We start from the raw sequence: 17,565 nt of genomic DNA on the forward strand, positions 1-17,565 counted from the left end.
CTTTTATTCTCCATGTTCAGTTTATAATAATTAATGTTATTTTCATTAAGAGCATCTGTTAGAGATATTACGCATTGATAATAATAAGTATGCATTGATTGAGATTACTGTAAGCATTTCATTTCTACCATGTTCCTCAAATGTTCTTATGCATAACTTTGTAAGCGGAAAAAGTAAGAAAGTTTAATTTGTTTTACAAATAATACAACTGTAGAAATTAAACACGTGTGGAGTTTTCCTTCCCTTTATTTTTCATACATTAAACAATGGAGAAATAAAATTTAACTTCTTCACGCTGCAGGCAACCGAATACCTTTTTTAAATTTTCTATGAGATTTCAATAAATAATAACTATTTTCAGAAATACAATATGTCGTTTGTTTTGGGATCCCTGGCAATTAATAACAGATTTTTTTACTAATTATTAGCGTTCAAAAAATGGAAAACTAGAAACAGTGTTTCTAGAATATTATTCTAAGAACATTTATTATAAAACTTTTTTGAATGTTGAGTTTAGCTCCAGTTCACCCTCCTTTTATTGCAGAGACTGGCATCTGACGCTGTCTCAGACCTGGTACACGTGTACCATCTTATAAATCAAAAGGATGTTTTTGAGTACTTAGGACGAGAGGCTAAAAAGGATACTTTGGAAGACTTTCAATGAGAGACCAAACATACTTTGTCCGATAAACCTGAACTAAGCAATACTGTTTGCTTCATAATTGGGATAATTGGAGCTTGCAATCTTAATAGTAAATTCACTGCTATTTTGAACAAGCTGCATCTTGATTTGCGTATACTTCTGAGTATATTAAATTTATTCATTTAAATCAGTTAGAAGGACGTACAGAATTATAAATTTCGCAACCATAAAACTTTTTATTCTGAATCTAGTTTTATATCATTGGTTGGAATTAAACGTGACAAATGCATTAATCCATGAAATGTGTGTTGGTGTTGGAGGAGTGGTGGTCAGCAGCAGCGACGATGTGTGGGTGGCTGTGGATTAATCAAAGTGGCGGTGGTAGCGCTGAAAGGTGCCGCCACAAGAGTGCAATCCATTCGCTATCTGTACTCTAATTTATGAGGGCGCGGGGAACTCGGCTGATTTACTGCTACTACCACTGCTGCTGCTGCTATTAATTTATCAAATCAATCATTGATGATTAACTGCTATTAATTAAGTTTCTTCGTATAATGTTGCTCAAACTGGTTCGTGTTAGGTAACGCGTTTTAGCTACCTGTGTGTAGAAAGTCCGGCACTTGGGTTACAGTGACACAAACTGTCTGACACAGATCACACAATGACAGCATTTGAACATTTGGTAAAATAAAGCAATATATTTAACCTGCAGGAGGAATATCAAAATTGTATTTTTTTTTATTTTCAAAACTGTGAGCAATTGAAATGCTGCGTCGTAACACAAGACACACATTCCACGCATGACATTTTTTTTAATATCTGTTAAAAAAGCATTACGCAAAGACCTTAAGGTAGTCAAAACAAATATTCTTGAAGAAATAAACAAAGCTGTGCATTGACTAATTCTATCGTAGAGCTTAATGTGCGTTAAGATAATATATAATATTGACATTGTAAGTAGGGTAGTCAGGAATCCTGCTCAAATACAAGTTATTTACATTACTGATTATTTTCAATGCCAATAAAACTTATCATCCAACAATAATTTTAATCCATTTGAATAATTTTATTTTAAAATATGGTTAATATGTTCAAAGATGTGGTCTTTAGTAACATGGCTAATGTAAATGTTATGGATTTTAAAATCATGTAAATAATATTCTGCCAGAAATGCTTTAACCCAATAATATTATTAACGAATCCTCAAACCAGATTCCTAGTTCATGGGTTACATTCTAATTTGATAAAAAGCCAAAAATTAATGATTATTCCAGACCAATGTATTCATTCTGGTGATATATGAATAGCTACCATCACATACAATTTTTTGTAACTCGTCTTTTCTATCGTTTACAGACAGTTACAGAACCTAAGCTACGCTTTCATTTATTTTAGTCTACAGCTTAAAACATCTTGTTATTGCAAAAACTTTCATGAGTTGAAAATGCTAATTGTTGAATTGTTCAGCGAATGATCATATGAGTTCTATTTGTATAACAGCAGTTCGTAGATATTAACTACTTAATATAAGCATTTTGTTAAAATCTTTAGTTTCATAGGCAGGGGTAAGGAGTGGGATTTAGGGATCTATTAGTCAAATTAGGTCATCTAGGACGATAGCTTCACGGAATGTGGGGAACAGATGTAAAAATGACAAAGAATTAGAGTATTATCAAATTACTGTATTGTCACAAAGAAAAAAAAAGTAACTTTGAAATAAACTAGTCTTGAATCATGATCAAACTGTACTGTAGGGAAGTCATGTCAGCGTAAGCACTGGGTGAAAATGCATCAACTTGACTAAAGAGGCCTACTTTATCTAGCAACCCCCTATGTGACAGTGTCAGTGTTGTGTGGGAGGGCTGAGGGTTGCGTTCGTGATTACACTGTGACTGGATATTACAAACAAACCTGTGTTGGAGGATTGCATTGGGCTGGAAACATTTTTGACAATTAATTATGGTAAAGACAATGAAAGACATGACCTCTGTAATGAAATCCAAGCAATAGCAAGGAGAATATCCGAATGCTCAAATTCACGAGAAGCCCTTCTCAAACCACATCTTCAGAAATAATCTTACCAGCGCATATGCCCCGGATTTGTTCCTCACTATAAGAATCTAATGAATCTAGTTTATCTGTATCCATGTGTTAATAGTGGTGAGTTTCGTTTCTCGAAACTAAAGTTCCGTTTCCTCGAAAATTATTTAAGGACTATCCAACCCATAAATAGAATGAGAATCAGCCAAAACCATAGACGTTGTGTCGTATTCATAAAATAAAACCACAATTACAAAATCAAAATAAATCCTATATAAACTTTTGGGGGTAAAATGTTTCCTACTAAATCGTAAAAAGGTTGCTTTTCAATTAATTTATTAAGTTCCTATTTTTATCACGCAAACATTAGTATCATCGGTAATTAAAATCCCATTTTGTGTATAAACATACCGTGGAAGAATTATGTTTTTGTTATGGCTGTGTGTTGGGGAGGGGGGGGGGTTGGTGGTGGAGTGGGCGTAGTGAGGGGCAGCTAAAGGGTATTTTGCCTAGGGCGCCAGAAAAGTTTGCGTCAGTCCTGGTCAGAGGGCAAATAATAAATCTTGATCAAATTGGTTGTGGGTCTGCTAGTCCGTCTATTAAACATGTCCTTAAGAGTTAGCTTTAGTGCAACGACCTTGAATTTTACCCCATAACATAAATATTAAACAACTTACGGCCTTAATTGTAGTCGTATGAGTATACGACTCAATAAAACAAGAACCATGAGTATGGTTCTTGTTTTATTGTATACTTATAATTACACACATCCAAACTCTATTCGTTTTTTGTATGTAAAATGCACAATTTTTTATATTTCAATGATAAAGTACAAACAGATTTCACATTTGTTTTCTGACAAACCAATTAAAAAAACAAAACTCTAAAAATATTTTGATATTCTTTATTCTATGACAAAAAACTCATAAAAACTCAAAGACTCATATAAATACGTTAAGGCCTATCATTATTTTTATAAGGCTAAAATCAAGATGGCCGTCAGAACTTTTTGCATTACATATAATATTACATAGAAATGTTAACGTTTAAAATTAAAAAAAAAAAAAATAATATTGCAATTAAGAATGGACAGCCTAACATACTTAGACTTCTTTGAAACGTGTTTCAGTGTAATTGACCTCTAAATAGAAATGACGCTTAGGACTTCTCCAAATCACCTAGTTACAATATTTTCTATTTCTCCTTCGGTTACACAGCCACTCCAGGATTTGGCACATTGCTCTCATTACGTGTTGCAAAATAGAATACCAAGTTAGAAGACTGGAATCTTTCCATTTTCTATTCAGTTGTCAAAATGTCAAAAACCGTCAAAGGCAAAATCAACAGCCAAACAATTATTTTCTAGTACTCATATATTGTGCAGGGACATGTTTTATGTTGCTTCTCACCGAACTGGATTTTCAGATCCTTCCGAATAATCCATCTTTGTGGCTAATACGTCGTGTCGACCGCGAAGTTGCGTGCTGGATGATCTTGAATATAAATTACTCAGTGGTTTCACTTTGCAATACACAGTTATTATTGTTATTTATGTATACTAATCGTTTGACGAAAAAAGAAATTTAGAGTATAGCCTAAATAGACTATTTAACCTCACAGTGATATATTTAAATCTATTTAATGTTCAGAAAGTATCATCTATATTGTTACAGGGTAAGACTAAGAATGTATTATTAATTCCGGAACATCCTGCACTTTTTTAAGATGTGAAAAATATAAGTTGAAATAAATAAATAAATAGTGATGATAGTCCTTAGACAAATAATGCTCAAAAAGAGAATTTTAGTTTTAAAGCGGGATCTGAGCCAGGCAAATATAAAATAATTATATATATATATATATATATATATATATATATATATATAAAATATAAAATATAAAATAACAGGCTCAACTGGACAAATTAAAAAGCTAACTCGTAACAATATTTTATAAATATTTGCTCTTAATGCTTATAAAGCGATGTGTGTTAATTGTAACCAAATTTTCCATACTAGGTGCGTTACTGATTTTAATTCAAAAAATGATTTTATGCAGTTCACTCAAAATTGTATTTTCTACAAAACCTAAGCGGCTGCTTTATCTTTTGACAAACAGTACGTGGTAGAACAAAGCCTCCAGTTGCGGATTAAAAGTTTGACCTTGACCAACTGATGGCTGAAAATGAAATCATTTTGTCAGGAGTTTGTCAATGGTAACCGGGAACTTAGATGCCTCTGTTTGGGTCGTAGGCATTGGAGAGAGGTGAAGAAATTGGTGAGCAAATTACTCATCTATTACTTTATTTAATCTTATTAGGCAAGAAAAAGCTAATTCGCAAAAGGTTGTTTCTGAACTGTATAATAAAGTTGACTTAATAAAACGAATGGATAAAGACAATTTCCTTAGCTTAGTTGAATTTGTGGGACGGATTTCTAATGCTATTCGCTTTACATTTGAGAATAATACGATTACAGTGGTGTGGTTTCAAAGTGCTTGGCCAGAGACCCTTGTGGTACGATTTGTAAGATATACGGATGTAGAACTTTTTATACAGAAAAGAAGACAAAAGCGTAATATAAATGCGAGATACACCATTGGCTACATGGTAATGTAGGAGTTGTATATGTTAACAGCAGCCTGATACCTGCCAAGAGTAAGTTACTGCATGAGGCTTGTCTAGCTAAGAAAGATAATCAGTAAACATGAAGTACACATGGATGGTCGGTGGAAGAATGTTTCTTCGAAAAAATCAAGGAGACAAGGAGATCCAGTGATTAAGATCAGAGGAATACTTTAAAAAAAAAAAAAACGCTGTGATATCCTTAAAATACATTTATTCGATTGGGTTTTTAAGATTTTAATTTTGAAATTTTGTATTCACTAAAGGAATTTGCTATTTGCAAAGAGATTTTTTATAGTATGGTAATTTTGGTCATTAGATCCACACTTAATGGTTATTTCCTATAGAAAATTGCTTATGGTAGGTAATCATGAAAGTTTGTAAAATAATAATTAACAGTTAAGTATTAGTAAAGATGAATTTAGTAGCCCTAAGGATTATTTAAAGGTAGCGCATATTAATGTGGAGATTATCAAGTCTCACAGAGAAACTGTTTAAGATTGTTTGTTAATATATTTTAATCAGACATCTTTTTAAAACCATTGGAGTTTTTGCCCCCTTATAATGTTGAGGGATATATATTTGTACAAAATCGATAACGTAAGGAAAGTGGCGGTCTTGAAGTTTATATTGAGATGCATCTTGCTTAGGCCTGTAAAATTATATCTACATCGCAATCTTAGTATCGCAAAAAACAGTGTATGTAGAATTAGAAGTGTCTTTTGGGTGGAAGTTAGAAGAATATTTGATGACAAAATTAATAAATTAAATTAATTGAAATCCTATATTAAAATTCATTATCTTAGTGTCAGCCACTAATATATATATATATATATATATATATATATATATATATATATATATATATATATATATATCCTTATATCAAATCCAATACCGTAAGTGTTTATTTAGAATCTTAAAATATTATTTTTTTTATGGAGTATCTCCCCAGAGAATAGAGAGTGTAAATATAAACATATATATATAAATAAAAAAATAAATATATATATATATATATATATATCACAGAGAAGCACCGAAATGTTTTATTGCTATGTGTGTTCAGATAATGTATGCTAACCATGCAAGCAATAAGTATTCGATTGTGTTGTAAAAGGTTATGTGTAGAACAAAACAATGTATTAGTAAATAGGCCTACACTAAGATTACTCATTACTCGTAAGCAATCAATGTTTCAACTTTAATCACTTCGCAAGTAGTATGGTAGAGTGAAGCCCTCAGTGCTGAATTGAATTCTTTATTTACTGTGAAATATGTATTTGTAGACGAGGCTCTCATTCACCTGAATGTTCACGTATTGTCTCTTGAGTGCAGGTCACTAAATCACCGGGCGTGCTCGATGTATTGCACGGTGACAGTGAACACATAAATAACGCGGTACAGTGCACGGCATGTCTGTGGCACTGTCAGGGGAATACCGTCCTCTCATCGTCTCTTGAATTATATTCCCGCTATATTTCTTGGATTGTGGTGCTTGTGACGAGGTGCGTAATAACACACGTCGCGGCCGGCGGCTTTCAGTGATAACGTGCGTCCTGTGAATTTACCGACACACCTAATGGCTTAAACACAACATACTGGGGTTTATTTACGTAGGCGTTAAAAGATGTGTCAATTGGTTTAAAATGTGTATTTATACCAGATGAGTGCACATTTTTAACTAAAAAATTTAACGTTTTTTTATTTAATTAGGCCAACAAAATGGGTCTTGATTAACAAGTCTGGGTAATGACACTCATTCTTTGGCCAAAAAATGTTCTTGAATGACAAGTCTTACTTTCGACACTCACCTTAGGCTAACAAAAATGTTCATGAATGATAAGTCTGAATTACGACACTCACCTTTGGCAAAACAATGTTCCTGAGGGACAAGCCTAGTTTATGGCACTCATCCTTTGGTCAAAAAAAATGTTCCTGAATGACAAGTCTGACTTACGACACTCACCTTTGGCAAAAAATGTTCCTGAGTGACAAGCCTTGCTTACGACGGTCAAATTTTGTCCAACAAAAATTCCTTTGCATGTCCACTATGGCTTACTATACACATCCTCTGGCCAAGTAAAACGTCCTTGAGTAACAATTGAGATTTAAAGTAGTTAGAGATATTCATTATTTGGCCAAACAGTTTCCTTCATGACAACTCAGGTTTAACATATTTGGTGACTGTCCATCCAATTTGACACGGCTCATCAGGTTTGTTGACTGTAGGCCTAATACTTTTTTAGTGAATAATAATCCACTAACTAGTATTAAAATTCAAAGAGTTAATTTACGCCATAACGAACTTACTATTATGAAAATTAAATGTTTCTATAATGTAAAACTAAAAACCCTGAATTAACTTGAATTTAAAAAGTTTGACCGGTCTGTGTACTAGAAATAGTAGTACTGATTTTTAAAATCAAATTTAACGGTACAGAGCAATGAAACTTGTTGACCAATACACTTAGTAAGTCACATGTTATTTGATGCTTTAACATATTATTCTGGAGACTGGTTAAACCAATAAACCAACTAAACCAACCGTAAAATGAATAAAATGACTGTTTTAAGTGAAATAAAATCAATGGCAACAATTTTAATATTTTTAATTTTAAAACAATATTGTCATTCAATATATCCTTAAGATCTGTTTTCGGTCATTGGAAAAACCCAAGTCGCAAAATAACAAATCGCTGCACCTTGGACTTGCGACCATTGTATACACAAGAGTTTAATCAGATTTCCTAAATCCTCAACTGAGATAGTTCAATGTATCCCTGGAGATAGTTATTGTTGCAGGAATAAACATAGTAAACTAGCATATTATCTGTATTTTCGCGCCATGCCCTAGAGGCCGTGTTTTGCAATAAGCCATCGTGAAGGACTTATTTTATGTAAATGTTGGGTTTAACTGCTGTTGACCCTCCTCATAGTTCAAAGCCTGGAATCTGATTCCAGCAGTCAAATATGTGACAGCGTCAGATTCTAGACGCTGCACTAAGAGAAAGGTAAAGTGGAGCTAAACTCTACATTCACAATGAATCAATCCTTTCCACCATATCTTCCTTATTTATGCCGTGATATTCCCAGAATCACTGAGCTATCACATCTCTATAACCTAATTCTGCTCTCTCAACTGTAATGAGGCCAGCAATCATGAGTAATCATGAGGATCATGAGTAATCTTGACATGGATTTGAGATGACTTAATTTATCGTGAAATAAAAGCCTTGAAAAGAATTTTGCACTAATTCCTGATGTCCGTGAACTAAAAGAAAGGAAGTTTTAGCACGTTTATCTTGGAGAAACGTTGTTCAGTCAAGTAACCACAAAACCGTCCTCGAGCCAAGTGTTGACATCAGCTGAAAATTCACTCATACTCTCATCACATCCTATCTCGGCTCAGTACTATCGTATCTGACATCGCTGAGAAGTCGAGTGTCGATGAAGCTACTACTGGAAATAAGTCTCCTGAGTTATTTTTTGGGTAGGTTGTTAAGTATTGGAAATTTCCTTATTTATATAAACAACGTGCTAACCAGTTTTATGGCTGAAGATCGGGAATGCACACGGTGGTTTACTGTAGATAGGCGCCTTATTATCCGATACTGTGGGACAGCTGAGGATAACCAAACTAAATATACAAGTCAGGATTGTTACGTGTAGTTCACAAATGTACGTTTGCGACCAATGTAAATAAAACAAGATGAAAAACAATAATTTCACACATAAACATATCCAAGTTTGTGTATATAACACACTCTCTCTCTCTCTCTCTCTCTCTCTCTCTCTCTCTCTCTCTCTCTCTCTCTCTCTCTCTCCTCTCTCTCTCTCTCTCTCTCTCTCTCTCTCTCTCTCTCTCGCTCTACTGGGTTTCGACCCCGGATCTGTCACTGACCATTACAACACAGAAGTCCCTTGCGATTTATCCATTAATTATTTTGTATTTGATTGTTTCTGTCACAAATATGTTTGAATAAGGAAATCAACATCTGATCGAAAGGTCAAGTTGATCTGTCATTTAGAGAGACAAAGAGGATAATTTTTGTTTCACGTTATTTATATAAAATATTCCACTTAGACAAGTTGAATGTGATTTACTGAGGCTCCGAGGTCTACTATAGGTACGGTGCCTACAATTCAGTACAGTACTACCAGTATTTATAGTACTGAGGGTTACATAACTCACTCTGATTTATGTTTCCACAGTGTCAGACTCACGGTGAATGTAGCACGATTCGGGGAATGAACCTCCCTACATCTGTATCAACTGTTGGAATCGTATCACAGCGTGAGTAATGTAATCACTTGTTTAGGCGGAGTTAAGCAAAGTTATTTATATTGGTTATTATCTTAAGAACGTAGAAGTAAAAACATTTCACTAAAAGAATTTTACTTACAAAGCCGTTCCCCATTGACGATCAATTGTGTTACTAGATTTATATACTGGTTAGATTCCCCATTCTGGTCAGTGTTATGACAAGCCACCATATTGACTAGAACTTCAGATAACCCACTAAAAACTTGAAATTTTGTTATGTGGCAGCAATACAACCAGGTAAAACATAACTATGCTTTATTTCTTCAGAGGGAGAAATACTTTTTACGTATCATCAGGACTACATGTTCTACCAGAAAATCCGCATACCGACTAAAAATCACCACTGTTTACGTCCCTTACTCGTTCGTTGGCTAGATGCAGGGAAGACTGGTTCGGAACCGTGTTAGCATTACTTCAACCCAGTCCGTGTTACGTCTTAAGACGTCCCTTCTTCCTCACTGGTCTCTTTGTACACTGTTTTCTCGCTGAAGTTGAGGGTTGTCGCGCGTAGGTGCGACTTCCCTCCAGTTTTCTTCTCGCTGTAGCACGTACAACACTAGGCTTGCCATATTGAGACCCTTTCCTAAGAGCTGTCTCTTTGGTTGTCCATCTCATCCACTCGAAAAACATTTATCAGTGTCATAGGTTTCGTCCTTCAAATACTTGCAATTGGGGTATATATCCAACATTAAAATATATAAACCTTTGGGGTGTTCTGTAGAGAATAAACCGAGACTGATATTAATTTAAATATCAGTAAAACACGAACTATAGATTTGCTCTGCGTTTATTCATTGATGCGGCTGTAAAGGTCTTTAGTGTTTAACCTATAATATTGATTATCTATGGGAAACTCCAAAAGCAAAACCGTTGAATTTTTATCATTGCTGCATTCATTATTGCAATATCTAGTATAATAAAACACAATTCATTCAGCAAATAACCAATATAATGAAGCGTTATTATTTTACATTAGATTGCGAAAGTATAAACCTATTTTAATCGTTCAGTGAAAGCTGTAACAATACTTTCGTGATCTGCAATCTGATCTCTTCCTCAGACGGATAACTAACCTAGAAGAGATCAGATTGCAAATCTCGAAACGTAGTGTTAGTGATTTCTTGCACCACCGAACGATCGCTGGTGAATGTCCGGGAAATCCTGCAGCATTCACAATCCTTCCAATCGTGAAAAACAAACTATATGAACAAAACCATATAGAGAACCTTTTATATTTTATTTTTTATGTAATTCATCTGTAAACATCGTACAGAAAACAACCGCTGCTCACATTTTCAGAAAAGTCATAATGATACAGTACGGTACTGCATTAACTGTATATTATGAATGTTGCGTTATCAGTATCCATTGTTATCACTTGACAGTCTGTACGTTGAGTACATAATTGATTAAACCAAGACCCAGCCGAGTATGACAGAGAGCAGTATAAATCACAACGAACTGTCCCCTGCGTCTGCACAGGAGGGCACATAAATATCTAATATGTGGTCGAGGTAAGTTATGTACCTCGAGTCTTTAGTACCTGACTCTTTCACTAACGTACGATCGAAAAATTCATACTGCTTTAACGGTACAATTCAACAATAATTCACTGCTAAACGACGGTACAGAATGAATACTTGCTCGTTAAATAACTGATGTAATGTATGCCATGTATAAAATACAAAACATGAATTTATTTCTGCAATATTGTGTTCCTTATAAAACTCCAAGTACATTATAAAAATAACGTCTGTATAAAAATGTAAAGACCTAATGTAGAAAAAGGCTAATGTACATAATAAGTTTTTGTTTAATTATCATAAATACCTGTATATGCAGTTTACATGAGTACTCTTTTAACACGAGTTAAAAAAAATTAAATAAGTCAAGAAATACAAAAATATTGGCATTCTTCTACAGCTACAATAAAAAACCGTATAACCTTGTATTGCATTAATAAGTTATATATTTATTTCGAAGACGCAAAAGAGTTTAAAGGTACAGGAAACAGAACTGGGCTAATTTATTACGAGAAAATACAGTTCCTGAAATCTCTTTTATGTCCGTTTTAAATACCATAACAATCGTACATGAAATAAACAATACTCATTGGAAGATATTTTCATCCCGGTATACGCTTTCAAATAATTGTTATTTGAGTTTGAAAGACCATATTCGTGAAACGAGGAAGTCGATGAGACAAACAATTATTTCTTTGACCACTTGATGAGATAATGAGAATATCTCTTCAACTAGATTACACTGTATTCTGTACTCTAGGTTTCTAATGTTAAAACGATGTAAAGAGTTCATTTTAAGCTTCTTTGTCACCGACTCTAAATTCCAGGAATCATGTCTATAACAGCGTCACATTCCAGACGATTTACTTAGAGGAAGGCTAACCCAGAGCTAAATTCAACATTCAGATAGTTTAAATGAGAGCATCACTTGATTTTGGTGACCACTAAACATGTAAATCTAAATTCAAACAATTTCCCAAAACTTTAATTTTTTAATAAGAACTAGTACATCATACTAGTTTTTATTAATGTCACATTTTGCTATATATATATCCATCCCCTTGTAAAAAGTATTTCAGATGTGATAAAGTAGCCAATATTAGTATCGTGTCCAAGATAATTAATTAATCGTGTCCTTAGTGTGATTAATAAATCACCTGCATGATTGATCGATTTGTCGGCCATTGTGTCCGTAGTATTTCATTTTTGTATTTAAACGTGTCGTCTTAAAAATATGTCGTGTCGTGGCTTTGCAAAAACAAAACTTTACTAATATATTTTTTTAGTAGTAGCAATCGGAATTATTCAATTATTCAACTTTATATCAATTATTAGAGGGAGTGTATTACACTTTACATGCATTTCGTAATGAAAAGTAATTTTTCTGAAATTCAAAAGAATGAATCAACTTATCGGAATAATTTTTAGAATGATGTAATGAATGAGCTGCTCCCATTATTAGAAACTATTTGGATTGCTTTTTGCCTTAGTAATGGGGTTGATATATTGTTGAGGCCTCAGGGAGTATGAATCAAATGTCACGGAGGGATATGTAAATCATAATGAGTTATCCTCACATTTACAATAAGAAGGGTGTTATGCATGGTGGGCGGCAGTGAACTACTGCACTCTGGGGAGACGCTCCCTCCATCGTCATCAATTACACCCGGTAATATCTCATCGTATATTGGGGAAAAAATACATATATCATTACACAGATCAAGCTTTAGCTCCAAGATTGTTTTCAATTTTGTTGAAACGTTTTAAAATAATGATGTGTCTTTACTATGATTGCACACATTGAAAGTCTTGACGCAGTTATTTTACCCATAGGGGTTTCAAGGTTTGATATTATTAACATTTAAAAGGATCTCTTAAAGTCTTTTTTTACGATCGATATTTAATAATAAAAGCCTTACAGAATATAAAAAATGTTTTGAGTCTGAAACTATTCTACAAGAATACACTGATCCCACCAATTTCCACCCAAGTCAACCACTGTTAATTTAAGGTGGCGCTCCCGTCACCTTTACGACAAACCAGTCAGTGACTTCCATAATTGTATACATGACTACAATGATATATATATATGGTTAACATGTATTAAAAAAAAAAACTAATCAACCAAGACTAAAATCTTATACTAACATTTCTTTAATAGTAATTAACTTTACCAAAAAGTAAAAATATAAATGTTTTAAACTTATCGACAAATAAAATTACCATTACAATGTTAAAAATTATAAGAAATAACTGACTATTGTAAATTTAATCCGTCTAGGCATATACAACCCTCAGTTTTTCAAATGTTAATTTCAATACGTTAGTATCAATTCAACAATGCAACAAAATAACAGCTAGAAAATTATTCATAATATTTTATAGATAAATCATGCCCACATAACAGTTTGATTAAATTTCTTCAATGAAAAAATGATATAAAAAAATGTTTAAACAGTCATAAAGGCGGAAACCGCAAAGAGATATACCATTATAGCATCTCTTGGCCTTTAGAATAAAATACAAAAGTTTTTAGTGAGAGTTTTAAAACAATACATATAACATCCAATAATTGAATTTGAACTAGGTATAATTGTAATAGGTGGTATATGTTATAAATATAAAATTATTAATACCTATTATATGATTCTACTCTATTAATATTAGTGGCTTGCTCGGATTACTAGGCTACTTTTACAGAATATATTTTCAGATTTCTTTACAAGTTTGAAGGTGATCTTACTCTCAAAAAAGCTAACATATTTTAAGCAAAAGGAAATGTTAATCTGACTCAGCCGATTTAAACTGTAATTCAAATTTTGAATATGTAAAATGCGTGTATCCTTTAAAATACCGAATATATACAAGGTATTCAATTTTGTTCATACTTATTGACACTAAAGCAATAATTGTAAATTCCAGGACATCTTCGGAATGAATAAATGCTCTTTCACCTTTTAACAACAGAGCTACTTGAACATCCTCACTTATTGACGACAGTGTATGTTTTAGAGGAAAGAAGGAGTATATTGCACTTACAGTCCCCGAACAGATATTGGTTGAGCCCCGGGCGGCAATATACAGGTAAATAATTGCAGTAGAGCTTCTGTCTTTCAAGGAACTAATGAACATTTTGCATTCGTTTGGGAGATGCTTATTTATAGAAGCAAACGATATTGTAGTGTTTTCAGTTCACGTTCTTCGATTGGTGTTGGTATAAGTGCTAGTTAGAATAGAACTAGAATGCCCTAATTGTACTAGACAGTTCTATATAAACACGTTCAATTTCCTGAATACAACCTCAAAGGGTGGAATAATTGGAATCTATAATAGTATATTTAGCAACAATTGTATTCAAATTAATATTAATACAAATTTATTTTAATAGCCTAAATATTCGACTCACACCTTTGTAAGTGTCAGATACACTTTAGGCTATATATGAATGGATATAAGCAGTGCACTTGCCACATCAATAAGTATAAACTAATGAGTTCTTTTGTAGCAACTGGTTGTTGCATATTTCGAAGTATATAACGTGCTATAGTAGTAGGAAGAGTTTACACGACCTGACCATGATAAATTCACTTCAATAGGCCAATCCAAATCAATATCAATCATTCATTATAGTCTGGTCACCCAGCCGTTTCAATTTTAACCAATGGCAAACATTGAAGGATGTACCGAACACATTTTGTGTTATCCTATTCAAAAAATCTAGTCCAAAAATATATGTCTCAATTCTCCTTGAGTTTTTTTCCAGTGATATGATAAGCTCACTCTTGCCTACAACTCGGTGACAATATTAGTTCTTCTCTCACCAAGGTAGTCAGAATTTGCGCGCAAATATTTTTCGCACCAATCTACCGTCTAGGCTAGTCATTCGATCAGGTATTTGAACCTTTTCCTCATAGAACCCATCCTATATGTAGTCTATATTACTTACGTCCGTTTTTGCCTGTCATCCAAGTCTAAAGTCCTCAGCCAAAAACGTTAGAGGTGCACGTTACCGTTTATCATGATAAGATACGGTGAGAAAATGTTGAAGGCTTTCATTTGACAAATCAATCTCACAGTATAACTTTATCAATTGGTATTCACAGTAATTTAACTAGTTGTAAATTTGGTTGCCTGTTTATCAGATGTTAAATTTTGGAATTATCTTTTTTATCATTACTGAAATATTGAGTTCTCTCAAAGTAAAAGATAACGCATATCAATTTCAATCTCTCAAAATAAATCATTACTCTTTCATTGGAAAAATCCTTTCCCTAGATATCTAGATTGATTTTGCAAAATTTGATCATTTTAGTCCATTAAGACAATAATATATTATAGTAGTTACAGATCTGCTTAGAATAATAAATATGTGTAAGGTGAATTGAAAATGTATCCCTTCGTAAAATATAAAGTTTAACTTATTATTATAGTCGATGTAAATACAAAAATATTACGCTTCACAATGGAAAACCTCCCATCTTCCTTTATATTAAGTGCTCGCCTTCTCTCATAAAGTTCAGTTGCGCGGAATGCGGAGTGTAGCACAGCTCGACCACAGTCTGCGGTCACCAGGAGGCTGCGGTCTGCGGTTCCAGGTGAGAAGCTGTTATGTGGTACAAACGAGCCCCACAACCCTGCCTCCTCCCCCCTCGCTTGTCACCCCATTCAATCAGCGCCGAGTGCTTATTAAAATGTTCGCTCCAATGGAGATGAATGAGCGCTGGAAATTGGCTATATGACATTTTCAGGAGGGTGAGAGCGGCTCTTTTCAAGACAAGGGGACGACATCCCTCGTGGTGAGCTCAAAGAATAATGATGTGAGCTCGCTATTTATCATGTCACGGTGATTCAGCACGGCGCGGCGCTGCGGCGCGGCTACAGCAACAACCCGCTAAATCACCTCATCAGACCGCGCGCTATAGATTTGTCGAACAAACAATGTGATTGTGTTATCTATCAAATTGTTCCCCCTCTGGGTAACAACTGTCAATAAACTCAATAACTGTCACTTTTTGTCATTTTGACAACTGCCTTATCCTTTTACTAAATGATGTTTCTAAACTACATCAAAGGGGAGTGAATATATTTACTATGGGGGACTTTACAACAATAAGTTCATTTGGTGGTTTACGATCATGTTTTACGGTACTTGAAACTACAAAATATGAAATATTTTGTAACTTTAAAAGTAAACTATTTATAAAAGTGGATCCATACATCATAAGTTCAACAAATAACATAGAGCCCCGAGGCAATTGTGAGTGCCAGCGCGGTTTTCATCCTGTGCTGGCGATTCCCACAGGATTATTTATGTGCTCTACTGCGAGAGAATAACTCATGCTGATTTACGCCACCCACCTCGCCAATGCCTGTCTGTGTGGCACCCAGTCAGGCCACTGCCTGCATATGCGACAACCACCTAGGCCACTGCCTGCATATGCGACAACCACCTAAGCCACTACCAGTCTGTGTAGTACCCACTCAGGCCTCAGTCTGGATATGCGACAACCACCTAAGCCACTACCTGTCTGTGTAGTACCCACTCAGGCCTCAGTCTGGATATGCGACAACCACCTAGGCCACTGCCTGCATATGCGACAACCACCTAAGCCACTACCTGTCTGTGTAGTACCCACTCAGGCCTCAGTCTGGATATGCGACAACCACCTAGGCCACTGCCTGCATATGCGACAACCACCTAAGCCACTACCTGTCTGTGTAGTACCCACTCAGGCCTCAGTCTGGATATGCGACAACCACCTAGGCCACTGCCTGCATATGCGACAACCACCTAAGCCACTACCTGTCTGTGTAGTACCCACTCAGGCCTCAGTCTGGATATGCGACAACCACCTAAGCCACTACCTGTCTGTGTAGTACCCACTCAGGCCTCAGTCTGGATATGCGACAACCACCTAAGCCACTACCTGTCTGTGTAGTACCCACTCAGACCTCAGTCTGGATATGCGACAACCACCTAGGCCACTGCCTGCATATGCGACAACCACCTAAGCCACTACCTGTCTGTGTAGTACCCACTCAGGCCTCAGTCTGGATATGCGACAACCACCTAGGCCACTGCCTGCATATGCGACAACCACTTAAGCCACTACCTGTCTGTGTAGTACCCACTCAGGCCTCAGTCTGGATATGCGACAACCACTTAGGCCACTGCCTGCATATGCGACAACCACCTAAGCCACTACCTGTCTGTGTAGTACCCACTCAGGCCTCAGTCTGGATATGCGACAACCACCTAAGCCACTACCTGTCTGTGTAGTACCCACTCAGGCCTCAGTCTGGATATGCGACAACCACCTAGGCCACTGCCTGCATATGCGACAACCACCTAAGCCACTACCTGTCTGTGTAGTACCCACTCAGGCCTCAGTCTGGATATGCGACAACC

General features: G+C 35.1%; 1 protein-coding gene across 1 annotated transcript; it reads left to right on the forward strand.

The window, feature by feature from the left end:
- The first annotated feature begins 16,655 nt into the window (after nucleotides 1-16,655).
- LOC124363477 lies at nucleotides 16,656-17,033 on the forward strand. Its single transcript, XM_046818724.1, has one exon. It carries the CDS (start codon nucleotides 16,656-16,658, stop codon nucleotides 17,031-17,033), a length of 378 nt encoding a protein of 125 aa, XP_046674680.1.
- The last annotated feature ends 532 nt before the right edge of the window (nucleotides 17,034-17,565 follow it).

Source organism: Homalodisca vitripennis, chromosome 5 (genome assembly GCF_021130785.1).
Source record: "Homalodisca vitripennis isolate AUS2020 chromosome 5, UT_GWSS_2.1, whole genome shotgun sequence".
Lineage (NCBI taxonomy): Eukaryota > Metazoa > Arthropoda > Insecta > Hemiptera > Cicadellidae > Homalodisca > Homalodisca vitripennis.

Excerpts from the sequence above, each read along its gene's own strand:
- LOC124363477 (XM_046818724.1), top strand. The coding sequence starts at position 16,656 with ATGCGACAACCACCTAAGCCACTACCTGTCTGTGTAGTACCCACTCAG.